Source organism: Meles meles, chromosome 2, assembly GCF_922984935.1.
Source record: "Meles meles chromosome 2, mMelMel3.1 paternal haplotype, whole genome shotgun sequence".
NCBI classification, from domain to species: Eukaryota; Metazoa; Chordata; class Mammalia; order Carnivora; family Mustelidae; genus Meles; species Meles meles.
The window spans coordinates 124079153-124092363 of record NC_060067.1 but is presented as its reverse complement, the minus strand read 5'-3'; the positions used below and the strand labels follow the sequence as shown (position 1 = coordinate 124092363).

At 37.4% G+C, this 13211-nt stretch overlaps 1 protein-coding gene across 4 annotated transcripts in view; it reads right to left on the bottom strand.

The window, feature by feature from the left end:
- The window catches only part of WDFY3 (WD repeat and FYVE domain containing 3), a 238448-nt gene that overhangs the window by 23309 nt on the left and 201928 nt on the right, over nucleotides 1-13211 (bottom strand). For all 4 annotated transcript variants that reach the window (XM_045989611.1, XM_045989613.1, XM_045989612.1 and 1 more), the window contains 7 exons: nucleotides 11107-11161; nucleotides 10772-10891; nucleotides 9119-9236; nucleotides 7794-7900; nucleotides 6037-6190; nucleotides 1622-1713; nucleotides 1186-1398 (listed from right to left, as the gene is read on the bottom strand). In XM_045989611.1, the coding sequence (XP_045845567.1) occupies nucleotides 1186-1398; nucleotides 1622-1713; nucleotides 6037-6190; nucleotides 7794-7900; nucleotides 9119-9236; nucleotides 10772-10891; nucleotides 11107-11161 (859 nt within the window). The remainder of the gene's footprint in view (nucleotides 1-1185; nucleotides 1399-1621; nucleotides 1714-6036; nucleotides 6191-7793; nucleotides 7901-9118; nucleotides 9237-10771; nucleotides 10892-11106; nucleotides 11162-13211) is intronic.

Sequence of the window (13211 nt, the reverse complement as noted above, 5' to 3'; positions counted from 1 at the left end):
GAGAGGTATCTGGGGCAGGAACAAAGAAGGACGACTAGGCCAAAGTGCAGAACTGGGCACCTGGGAAAGGCAGGTAGTTTCAACGGCCAGCAGAGCGTGCCTTTCCCGCGGGGCTGGCTCCTCCTGGTGCATCACCCCATCCTGGCGTGCCCGGCGCATGAAGTCTCTTAACAGGGCTGTGCTCACTGTGAAGGTGAGGGATCTACCACATGTGGATGCCGATGGCCATGCTCTCGGTCTTCCTGTTTGGAAGCACTCATCACACCTAATCTAATCCAGATCACTGTTGTCTGTCCTCTCCACTGTCACTAAGAGCTTCTGAGGTGATATTCTGCTCCTAACTTGGTTCCCCTACAGTGTGTGCATGTGTATGAGACTATGAACAGAATAATCTTTATTTTTCAGTTTTTATTTTAATTCTGGTTAATGTACATGGACAGAATGATCTTTCAAGTCTAAGTATGGGGGTGGCTGGGTGGCTCAGTCAGTTAAGCATCAGCCTTCGGCTCAGGTCATGATCCCAGGGTGCTGGGATGAAGCCCTTTGTCACGTCGGGCTCCCTTCTCAGTGAGGAGTCTGCTACTCCCTCTCCCTCTGCCTTTCCCCTGCCTTGTGTTCTCTCTCTCTCATTCTCTGTCAAATAAGTAAATAAAATCTAAAAAACAACAAAAAAAGTCTAAATATGGAGGCATCTGGTTGGCTCAGTCCGTAGAGCATGCGACTCTTGATCTTGGGGTTGTAGCTCAAGCCCCACACTGGGTGTAGAGATTACTTAAAAACAAATTCTTAAAAAAATAAACAAATAAATAAAAAGTAAAGTCTAAATATGACCATGCCTTTCCTTGCTCAGTGTCAGCACTGGCCTCCTGCTGGCCTTGGAATGAAACCCCATCCTGTGTGCTGTGGACCCCCAGACTCTTCTTCCCTAATTGCAGGTCTTGGGCAGATATAGGAAGGCACTCCCTGCACTCGTCTGAGGGGAAATTCTCTGAACAACATTTCTATTTACCTGACCTGTGAAAAAGGAGGAGAAAGCAATAATCGTGGAAGCTACTGAACCTATTGGCTGGCAGGGCTCTTCAATAAAAACTTAGCCTAAACTTGCTATATGGCCATTATTTATCTACAGCAATACTAGAGCTTAAAAAATGAAACTGAGAGCATCAATGATAAGAATATCCATACCTGTTTAGGGATCTGACCAAAGTTATTAATGAACCCTATGGTGGCTGTCTCCTTCAGTGGGTCATTTATGTTGTAGATGTCCACTTGACCCTCATAAAAAAGATGGTGGAAGACATTTACAGCTTCTACAGCGGCAGGACCTTGCTGTTTATAGCCAAAGATTAAGTCAATCCACTCATGCAGATGGGCACTCACGTAATCACATTCCAAAGCCTGTAATTTTAAAACACACATTCAGTCATAGGCTGACTTTTATTACTTGCTCAAAAAGCAAAAGGAATTGGCCAATGATCATAAGGAACTGAAATAACTAAAAATCCCAAGAACAATATCTGTAATTTGAATAAATGGGTGGTATCTTGCTCAAGGTCCTCTCTGTATTGTGGGCAACAACCCACTGAAATCCAAATTCAACTGCAAAGGATGCTCCCATTACCTCACGGTGGACTCGGATGAATTCCCGTGGGTCCCCTTTTGCCCATGGTGGAAGGATAACATCTCCCAGCTTGGTGCCATTTTGTTTACAGCCTGTGCAATTAGATAAATTAAAAAGACAATGAAAGATGGTGAATAAATAAAGTAAGATGGTAAATAAATTAATAAAGTTAAATAGTAACTTTATATTAAAGTAACACAGAAATAGTGGGTTAGATTCATTACCAGAACTATGAAATTTTACCATCAGAAAGGACCCTCTGAGATCAGCTACTTTATTTCCCTAGGTCTGCTTCTTAGAGAATTCCCTCAGAAAGATAATTAAGCATTTGCAAATCTGAGGGACCCACCCTGTCAAATGACTTCAGAAAATGCTGAGTTATGCAAAGTTAAACGCGTTTCTTCCTGTAAGCTCTTCAGAGGCAGAGCGCTTCTCCAGGAGGGATATTAGACACAATATTCCTGAAATTTAACTGACTGCAGGACTCCTTTTTAAGGAAACATTTAGTAAGCCTACTGTCTCGAGTTTGTAAAAACTGCTCAAATTCTACCCCCTCAGGATTGCGCATTTGGAAGACCATTAGCAATTTCTCTTAAATCTTCTTTTGTTTGGGTTTTTCCTGAAGGCTTAGAGCTTGGTGAGTCATCAGCAGTGAACCAGTACTGAATTTCTTCTCTTAATGTTTTGATAAAATTTTGCCTCTCACATGGAAGAGGTTACTGAAGGAATACCTAACTTCTCAGTCACTGAGGAGTTTGAGTGTTCTCTTCGCTAAAGAGGAAATAAAAATACCAGTCTTCTAGAAATATATGCAATACATGTGGTATTTCCTATTTCTGATTCTTTTTTTTTTTTTTAAAGATTTTATTTATTTATTTGACAGACAGAGATCACAAGTAGGCAGAGAGGCAGGCAGAGAGAGAAAGAGAAGCAGGCTCCCCACTGAGCAGAGAACCTGATGCGGGGCTCGATCCCAGGACCCTGAGATCATGACCTAAGCCGAAGGCAGAGGCTTAACCTACTGAGCCACCCAGGCGCCCCCCTATTTCTGATTCTTAAACTCTTGAGAGAGCTCTGTAGAACAGACATGTATTTTGCTGTAAGGATTCTCATTAAAAAAATAAAACCTGAAATGTAAGTTTCTGCTGTTAGTACATCATTTAACAGGAAAAAAGAATCTGGAAAAACTATGGGGCTTTAGCAGAAACAAAAAATGCATACTGAGTGATATTTAGTCCATGGAAACTGTTAATTTAAGTCATAGCTAGACAATCTGAAAAATATTAAAGAAAGCGTTTGCCATAAAACCTGTCCACAACAAAACATATTAAATGGGACTGGCATCTCAGGAAACAGGTCCTATCTTTTCATTTTTTGGAAGTAAAGGCCAAAAAGTTAATTTTAGCCTACAGCTTTCCCAGATACAATCAGATGATGAATGTAAAAAAAAAAATGACTCTATGAATAGTAATGTTGACTCACTAGCTCTCAACAGTAGTTGGTTAGCTAAATAGCTGTATTAGACATTTTCAGAGAAGTACAATTGTTCAAATTCTAGAACACAAAGGCAGTTTCAAGCGAGGGCCAATAAAAATATTTCCCACAGTAATGATCTTGTTCTTGTCACTGGTATTTGATGGCTTATTGACAAAGTGATATTAAGTGAGAAACATAAAAATCAGTTTATTGTTTATAATGATGTCTTGACTTGGTTGGAAAAATTATCATGACTTAAGAAAAAATAAAACAATCGAGTTATTACCATCCCTCCCCCTCATTCATACCCCTCAGTCCACTCCCTTTGAAATACCACCCAAGTCTCCAGACTTGACTATGATCTACTTTTCAAAAAATATGCTAATATTATGCAATATCACTTTATTTCACCTGCACTAGCTGCAATTTTAAAATTTAAAAAGAACACTCTGTAGTATACTCTTGGTCTGGTTCTGGTACTTTGCAACTCTCTTCCATGTAGATCCATATCCAAGGGTATAAAGATAAGACAACTAGGGGGAACATTACTCATCCCAGAGCCAGGGAAAAAACCAAGTGCTCTTTGTTTTACATCACTTAAAGATAATAAAAATAGTAAACACTGTTTTGGGGGTTTTCTTTCTTTTTTTAAGTAATTGAAGTGAAATTTACCTAACATAAAGTTAACCACTTTAAAGTGAACAATTCAGTGGGATTTAGTACATTCACAATTTTGTGTGGCCACCATCTCTAGTTAGCCCTAAAACATTTTCATCACCCCACAGGGCAGTCTTGTACCCATTAAGCAGTGGCTCCCCATTCCTCCTTTCTGCCCCCCTGTCCCTGGGTAACCACCAATCTGTGTTCTGTGTCTGTAAGACTGACCTATATTGGATATTCCATAGAAAGAGAATTATACATTATGTGATCTTTTGTGTCTGTCTTCTTTAACTTAGCATAATGTTTCTGAGGGTCATCTGTGTTATAGCGTGTATCAGTAATTCACTCTTTTCTATGGAGTACCATTCCATTGTATGTACATTTCACAATTTGTTTATTCACTGACAGACATGTGGCCTGCCTGCTCCTACCACCTGGCTATTGTACATAATGCTGCTCTGAACGGGTGTGGACAGGTACTCTGCTTGAGTTCCTGACTTCAGTTCTTTCACATATAGACCTCAGAGTGGAACTCCTGGGTCATATGGTGATTCTATTTTTAACTTCTGAGACACCACCAAGCTAAGCTGTCTTCCACAGCTGCTAAGCCACCTCCCATTCCCACCAGGAGTGCATGAAGCTTCTGCTCTCTCTACACCCTCATTGGCTCTTGCTCTTTTCTGTTGTTGTGGATTTTTGCTTTCACCACAGCCACCCCAGTGGATGTGAAGCGATACCTACGTGATGTTCACTGGCATTTCCCTAATGACTACTGATGTTGAGCATCTTCTCATGGCCATTTGTATAACTTCTCTGGAGAAATGTCTACTTGGGTCATTGGCCCATTTTTTAATTGGGTTATCTTTTGGTTGTTGAGTTTTAAGAGTTATTTTCAGGACACTAGACCATTATGAGATACATCACTTGCAAATATTTTCTCCCCTTCTGGAGGTGTTCTTTTCACCTTCTTCATAATGCTCTTAGATGCAGAAGTTTTGCATTTTGATCAAGTCCAACTCTTTTTTTTTTTCAGTTGTTCATGCTTGTGCTGTTCTACCCTACCTAACAAGGCATTAGCAAATAAAAGATCATGAAGATTCAACCCTATGTTTTCTTCTAAGAGTTTTACAGCTTTAGCTTTTTTTTTGTTTACACTTTTAGCTCTTATATGCAAATAGTGTTTTTTAAAGTGTGTGATTTCATGGAAGGAAGATGATTTATTATGAAGATGAGCATGACAAAAATACATGACTCTTTCTTAATTTACTTATTTAACACTGGGTAATTTAGTTCAGTTTGTAAGTGGTTTGGACTGGACTCAATTTCAGGTCTTTTGCTGGATCTATTAAGACAGTCTTATTACCTTTCCCATTAGATCTGGAGCTATAATTTCACAAAGTTAGAACTGCCACCAGACAATCAACAAAAATTATTTAAAAAACTATTTGTAGAAAGAAAAATCACTCAAGATGTATCAGATATGAACACTTCTCTCAATTTTCTGTTAACAAACTTTGAGGTAGTATAGAAATGATTTATATGTTGAACACTTAAATATGGCATGAAGTATGAAAAATATATAAAAATAGAACAAATCTGGCAGGAATATTCTGAAGTGGAAACAATGGAATTTTGATATGTCTTAAAAGAAATACTCAGAAACCTAGATCAGCAAACTATGTTCCAAAAAACTGCAGCCAAAATCAAATCTGTTTCCTGTAACTGCTGGATTATACAAAGAGAGCAGATTACTGATGAAATTTCTCTCCTTTTTAGGACTATTGATTTGTTTCTGTTTCTCTAGATAATACTAACTTAACACGATAAAAAAGAGAAATTAACTTGAAGTTATTCTAAAATTCTAATTTTAAAACTTATCAGCATGCAACCTGAGAATGCCTCAGGCAATACATGAGATTAAAACAATACTCGAAAAATGTATTTTTGGCTATTAATTTCAACCATAAGGATTTTTAAATAAATTTTCACCTTCCCTTTGTTTTTACTGAAATCACAATATTCTGAGCATTAGATGCAATCTGTGTCAATTTTTAAATCTTCCCAAGACTCCACATTTGAAACAGTTATTTTGGGCATAAATGTATTTTTCTTTTTATATATTTACTCCCACACACCCAATTATAGTAAATAACAGCTGCTGAAACTACAAGGAAGTCTTTCCTTGTCTGTGAGTACTGCAGACACTATTCAGGAAAGTCACATTTCCATTGGTTCTTTCCAGGTTAGTGTTCCGATGACAGCACCACAGCTGTACATACCTAGATCAAAGTTGTTGGAATTGAACAGGAATTCTGGTAAGTAAAAAAATTCGGGGATAAGTTCTTTCACGTCTGCCATGTTGTGCTTTGATGCTGAATACCAGGCCTCGCGCACACTGTGGAACATCCGGTCAGCCAGGTCGAAGTGGCCTCCCTGTGGACGGAAGAAGGCACTGCTCTGTTAGAGCCCCATCGCCACACCTCATGGCTTCTGTCAAGCTTACGGGCTTGAAAAACCCAAGTAAATACATTTGATGACAATTCCATTTTCCCCCATCCTACGTCAAACACACAAAATTTTAAATAATCACAAAAAGAAAATTAATTCTTTTGGGGGTGTTTCTGACAAAGTGCTTAATGCATGTATTTTGTAATCAAAGTGAAACCCAAATACAAAGACTTTGAAAAGTCACTAAAAAATGAGTTTTTATTGAGAGGGCAAGAATATGAAATATGAAATATGAATTCTTCCATAGTTTCATGATGCTCTCCTAAAGAAAACCAACCAAGATTCTAATGTAGCCATCTACAGTTGAAAATATTCAAGCTGTGTGTGTGTGTGTCTGCATGTGTGTGTGTGTGTGTGTGTGTGTGTGTATACACATATATGTGTGTATATATATATATTAGACTGATTTTATAAATTAACATGACATTCAAGTGCTCACAATGTTAAGGATTAGGTGAAAAACTAAGAATGTGATTGAAAAGTTATAAGTAACTTTTTGATATATGTATAACAAATTCAAATAGAAAAGGGATTTCTTACACAGCCTCATAGATATAGCACACCTTCCTCAGTCGAACTCCCTGTTGCTGTGTTTTCAGTGGACACAGTGTATCTGTCTTTACACTGAAGCCAACTGTGGGAAAATGCCAAAGTCCATACTGCACCACCAAGACCTGCCACATTCTGCTCGTTACCTGTCTGAGGGCATCCTCTGAATTTCCCCTCCACTTACTCTGCTCCAGACACAGTGGGCTCCTTGCTCATTCTAAAACATCTCAGCCATGTGCTTGGCTTGGGCCCTCTGCCTGGAACACAGTTTCTCCAGATATCTGCATGAGTAACTGCCTCATGTCCTCCAAATTTTTGCTCACTTGCCACCTTTTCAAGAAGACCTACTCTGACCACTCTATTCAAACTGCACTGCGCCCTTTTCTACCACCCACTCCTACTTCTGTACTTCCCAGTCCCTTTCCCTGATCCGTATGTTCTGATAGCATGTATTGTATTCTAAAACACTTTACGATGTATTTCTTTGTTGTTTTTCTTGTCTGTTTCCCTCAACTAAAGTATATATGCTGTACAAAGTAGGGCTTTTGTTTTTATTGATATCTTCCACGTACTTAGAACAGTGTCTGGTACATAGTAGATATTCAATAAATATTTGCTGAATAAATGAAAGGGAATGTGGAGGAAAGCAATAAAGAAGATAGCAAATGAGCTAGACTGTATTTTTAAAATATTTGTTGCTAATTTAAACCAGTTAAGTCTGAATTCCATATACCTGGCTGGAAAGCATATGGTATTTGCTTCTTTGACTAAAGGACCCTGGCCCTTGTTTTACTCATCAATTCTGATACAGTGAAATGCCACTTGAATTATGTTTCACTATTTTTTTGTGACGGAAACTTCATAGGACTTCTTGTAAGGCAAGATAACAACATTAAAACACACATACACACACACACACACCAATTTTAAATAGAAAGGAGGCTTGAATAAAATAAAAATGCTAAATTTAGAGTTTTACCTGCAGCCTTAAGAATATCTGTGTGAAGGGCTCCATCCTTACTAGGTACGAAGCCACAATCATTGCAGATGAATAGTGGGTCCCATAGTGGTAGGCTGGAGTTTCTCCTGTTCAAAAAAATTAAAACATAATTGAAAACAAAAGAGTAAATGTGAAAAATGAAACTGGTATCAATAGGCTTGAAAATGCTAACACCTGTGATCACTGCAACACTAAACACAATTGGCATTGGTGTTTGTAGTGTGAGAACATTACGGCACCGCTGCCCCTCACTTACATATCTGGCAGTAATACAAATTAAGTGTAACTCAGTGCCTTTCCTCACAAATTTAGCACATGTAGGAATTCACGTTTTGAGGGTTATTGTAATAGGTAAGCCTTAACAGCAAACCATCTTCCACTAAAGCAGGATACTGACTTACAGCTACTTTTTAGGATGTTCTGGCTTTGCAATGATCTATTACTCTAAATTATTATCTATGGATATTATGCAATTGTTATTACATACTCTCCTTGGCAGGAAAAAAAGGGTCCACACAGGAAATACCTTTAGGCTTAAGCTTGGGTTTTTTCCCTCCTTTGTTTCAACCTATTCGGCGGGGGCGGTGGGGGGCAGACACATGAGAAACATTTAACATAACAGGGGGCCTGCGTGGTGAAGTTGGTTAAGCACCTGACTCTTGCTTACGCTCAGGTTGTGATCTCAGGGTTGTGAGATGGAGCCCTGCATGGGGCTTTGTGCTCAGTGGGGAGTCTGTTTAAGATTCTCTTCCGCTCTCTCTGCCTCTCCCCAGCACACGCCTGTGCATACGTGTTCTCTCTTTCTCAAATAGTCTTTTAAAACAAAACACAAAATCAAAACACTAAACATAACAGTAGTAAGTGTAGTTTCAGGGGGTGGTGGTTGTTATTGTTGTTACTATTATTATTATTATTATTTTTTTTTTTTTTTTTAAAGAAAAGGATTCTAAAAAGTGTCTCAATATTATTAAAAGACAGTTTAATTAAGGAAACTGTAGTTTCTGGGTTAAATGGGATTAGAGTTAAAGGCAGGTTATCTACCTAATGGGAAATTTCTGACCTATACAAAGCAGACAGTTTTCTGCCAGTACTGGATAAGCTACCTAAAACATGTCTTCTAAGCATGGCCATCAGTTGGCATGCAAAATCTGATAGCTGTATACATGTGTGAATATATAACTTATACAGATGTAATGATACATAAGCAAAGATAAAGGAAAAGATACAGGGATGGCAGACCACTAAATAATGACTTTATATTTGCAACTGAGGCACAAAGTCCAATGACAAGAAAAGTTACTTACCATTAGGATCTTCCCAGTCTTTATACCGCTTCTTATATTGAGCTAATCGTTCATCTGTCTGTGCTCCCATTGGCTTAGCCAGGTTTCTAAATGTCTTGGGATTAGTAAGATCTACCTCCTAAAATACAAAATGAAATCCAATTCTAAATTACTATACGCCTTTCATTCTTGCCAATGTAGGTACAGTGGCTATAACAGACGACAGTGATTTATAAATGTTTGTGGTCACACTGGCAGAACGGGGCTCCAAAACCAAGCTATGTACCTATTGGTTATCCATATTTTATAGACAGGTACATGGCAGCTTGTTAACTGGTTCAGTTTGAAGACAACTACTTTGGAAATTAAGAATTCAGAGAAGACACTCAGAATCCAGGCTGGAGATGAGGAATAAGGGAAAATCCTTCCCAGTCTTGGCAAGGACGTGGCAGGGGACTCGACACAAAAGCCTGGAATTCATCTTTATCTCCATCACCCACCTAACTGGAGCACCAAATCTCCTTTCTGTTCTCGTCCTCTCCTCCCCCATTTCACCCCAACTTCACTTCTGAGTATTCCCTTCTTAGAGGTGATCAGGAAGTGAAATGAACTAGAGCACTTGGTAACTCATTCACCTCTGAAAGACAGCATACTACGTGACTTCCAAATGAGATGGAATCTTTCAGTCTATCTTCCACCAATTATTTTAAAAGTTCATTTCTAACTGACTTAATTCATGTACTTAAAAGAGAAACAAATTCACCATCTGGGGTTTTCAAAGTAAAAATCTGGAATATGCACTGGGGGCGGGTATTTAATCAGTGTCCTTTTCAAGGGTGTCACAGACAAACAATTTTGCTAAACTTGTACTTTAAATAAATCCACATCCATGAATATAAGTCAAAATCTATATGCAAAATCCCTCACCAATACTGGTTAACTTTGGTTAACTCAACAAAAACTAAATTGTATGCTAAGTATCAGGCACCGTTCCAGGGGTTGGGAATTGACAGATACAGGATTATCTTTGTGCTCAAGGGATATACTTGTAGGAGCTACTTTGTGAAGAAGGGTATTGTGCTGAGGTTTCTAAATTCTCTCCAAATTGTGATGACCATTACTGAGTAATTTTAAACAGTGATGACTCAATTACATTAGTGTTTCTGAAACCAGCTGCAGTGTAGAGTACAGAGAGACACGCACCAGGGGATACAAATTAACTAGTGCTTAAGAAAACCAAATAGATATTAAGAATAAATATCTGAGGGGCGCCTGGGTCGCTCCGTGGGTTAAGCCTCTGCCTTCCGCTCAGGTCATGGTCTCAGGGTCCTGGGATGGAGCCCCATGTCGGGCTCTCTGCTCAGCAGGGAGTCTGCTTCCCCGTCTCTCTCTGCCTGCCTCTCTGCCTGCTTGTGATCTCTCTCTGTTAAATAAATCTTAAAAAAAAAAAAAAAAGAATAAATATCTGAAAAATTGGTCAATGACTTAAACTTTGTACAAGTCCAAGCTAAAACTCTTCTTATCTTCTTGTAATATGTGCCCGTTGAGGAATTAAAATTATAAAAATTGTAAGTTAAATTATAAATTATAAACCAAGTAAAACATCTGAGCAAGTTAAGTACCTCTTAATTACTTTTGAAGACGTGTTCCACTTACACAAAATGTTTTATTTACCTCTGAGTCGTAATCTGCAAGGATCCAGGGGAAGACAGGATACTGCATGAGATCATTATACGACCTGCCAGCCAAAGTGTTCAAATGCATCAAATACTGGAAGTTGCTGATTTCACCTCTCTTGGGAAAGACCAACAAAGATTCATTTCAGGACCATTATTTCTACTATGTTCACTTTAAAAATTTTTATTTTTTTATATTTTTATTTTTCCTAAAAAGAACACAAAGTTTTTTTAATGTATGTATTTTATGGATTGTTGAAGTGCTTTCAACTGTATAACTTATACCATCTAACTGCAAATTATGAATGAAACTTGTATTTTCATTAAGCCTACCTCCCATCTTTGAGTCACAGACTTCTCTCCAACCAAAGTGCTAAGCAACCCAGACCTAAAAACAAGAAAAGATTAAGTTATAGGCAACATAATTTTAAATCTGAGCAATAATCAAGTTGAAAAATTTACATCTGGTCCAGGAAATTTTCAAACCATGGAAGACCTATTACAAATGAGTCTTACTGTGTTATAACCAACATTTTGAAATATGAAATAACAGGGAATTCAACTGAAGAAAACAGAAAACACTGAAAAGCATCATTTATAGTAAGCAAAAGTATTTCCAGTCAATTTTGTCTTAGAATTTGTAACTCAGTTTGTGGGTCCTGGGACACAATACAAAGTTCATTTTTTACCATGGGTTATAGCAAGAACTTGAAAAACAATGATCTAGTCCAACTGTCTACCTTTTACAATGACCTGTACATAAACAAATGTGAAGACATTAAATTGGAATAGCTGAAATAGCATACATAGTACATTTCTTAAAAGAGAAGTTGGAGAGTGAATAAAAATATATTTTATGAGAGGAAAGTCATTGCTGTTTGGGTCATTTGGAATTACAGACTTTTTTGGGTATCAGATGTTCCTGGAATGCTGTAAAACCCTTCTTAGGGTTTAACACCTTCGTAATATTCGTTATTAATGATTTGAAGATGGTGATTTGAACACAATCACCCACAGGAAAGCACTGAACTATGTACTTCACTGTCTGAAAAGAAATCAATAGATTTGTAAACCTTAGTTCTTAAAGATTGCTGGCTCAACAGTAGAGGTAACACTTTCAATTTCTAGGTAAGTTCTTCCCTATCAGGCAAACCAAATGTACAGGAACTCTCCCTGAAAAGAGAGCTATGTTGACTCCTCACCTTTATAAGAAAGGGAACAACTGAAAAGATGAAGTTGGAAATGAATTTCTGCTTTTTGCTTTTGAACTTTTAACAGATCTTTAAGTAAAGAACTGCCAGCTCAGCACAGAAAGTAGCAAGAACAATGAAATAACAAGCCGAAGATTATGTAAGCAGGTGAAAGTACTGGCAATTTAATTACAAGTAGAAAAAAAGGCTCAATGTGCTGGAAGGGGAACTTTTATTTCCCCTTGTTTATCTTAACAACAATACAAATGATTAGGAACAGAACATAATCTGAGGTCAAAAAAAAGCACCTATTTAGAATTTGTATTTGCTAAACCTCAGCTAAAGAAAAAGAAAAGCAACAATTTAAAAGAGAAACACACACATTTAATGTAGTTAGATGCACACAAACTGGAATCAAATTTTATTTACAAATTAGAGAATCCGCAGTAAAGTTTTAAATCACTTTCTTGCATGTTGCATCATTTGTAGCCAAAAGCACTGCTTCTTTTCCAATGAATTATATAAATGGCTACCAGTTCCTGAGTGACTGTAAATGGATTCTTGAAATGGCTGTATCATTCAGAAGGACTTTCTAAGATGAAAAGCAAGTAAAATGAGCATAAAGGAACTACTGATAGGTCTGAACGCATAAAAATGAGTTAAAATTTAAATATTAAAAAAGAAAATTAAGAGGAAAACTGGGCAATTTGCAACAAATATAACAAGGAGTAGTAATACATTATTATAGAAAAATCCCATCAAATGGATAGCAAGAACTCAGAAGAGGTGTCAAGTAGACTTACCATGGTGATCATTTCTCAATTACACAACTATTCTATCATTATGTTGTATACTTTGAAATTACTATAATCATATGTCAATTATATCTCAATTAAAAAAGAAAGTCAAACCACCATCACCACCAACACCAAAAAAGAACTCAGGAAAAAAACGGGCAAAGTTATGGATAATTCATAAATGAGGATTTTAAATGGCTAACAAACATATACAGTGCTCAAGATAACTAAAATAAAAGAAATACAGATTTAAAAATTGAGAAAGCATCTTATAAAACCAGTAAAAACGAAAAGATAAATATAAAAAGTTGACAAGCATCTACCGAGGTAAGTAAATTTACCCGCTAGTGGTGGACTATAGATATGTTTAGTTTTTATGAAAATCAAGTTGGTTTTGCTTATGAAAAGCCTCAAAATTCATACCTCTTTTTTTTCACCAAGGGGATTTTAC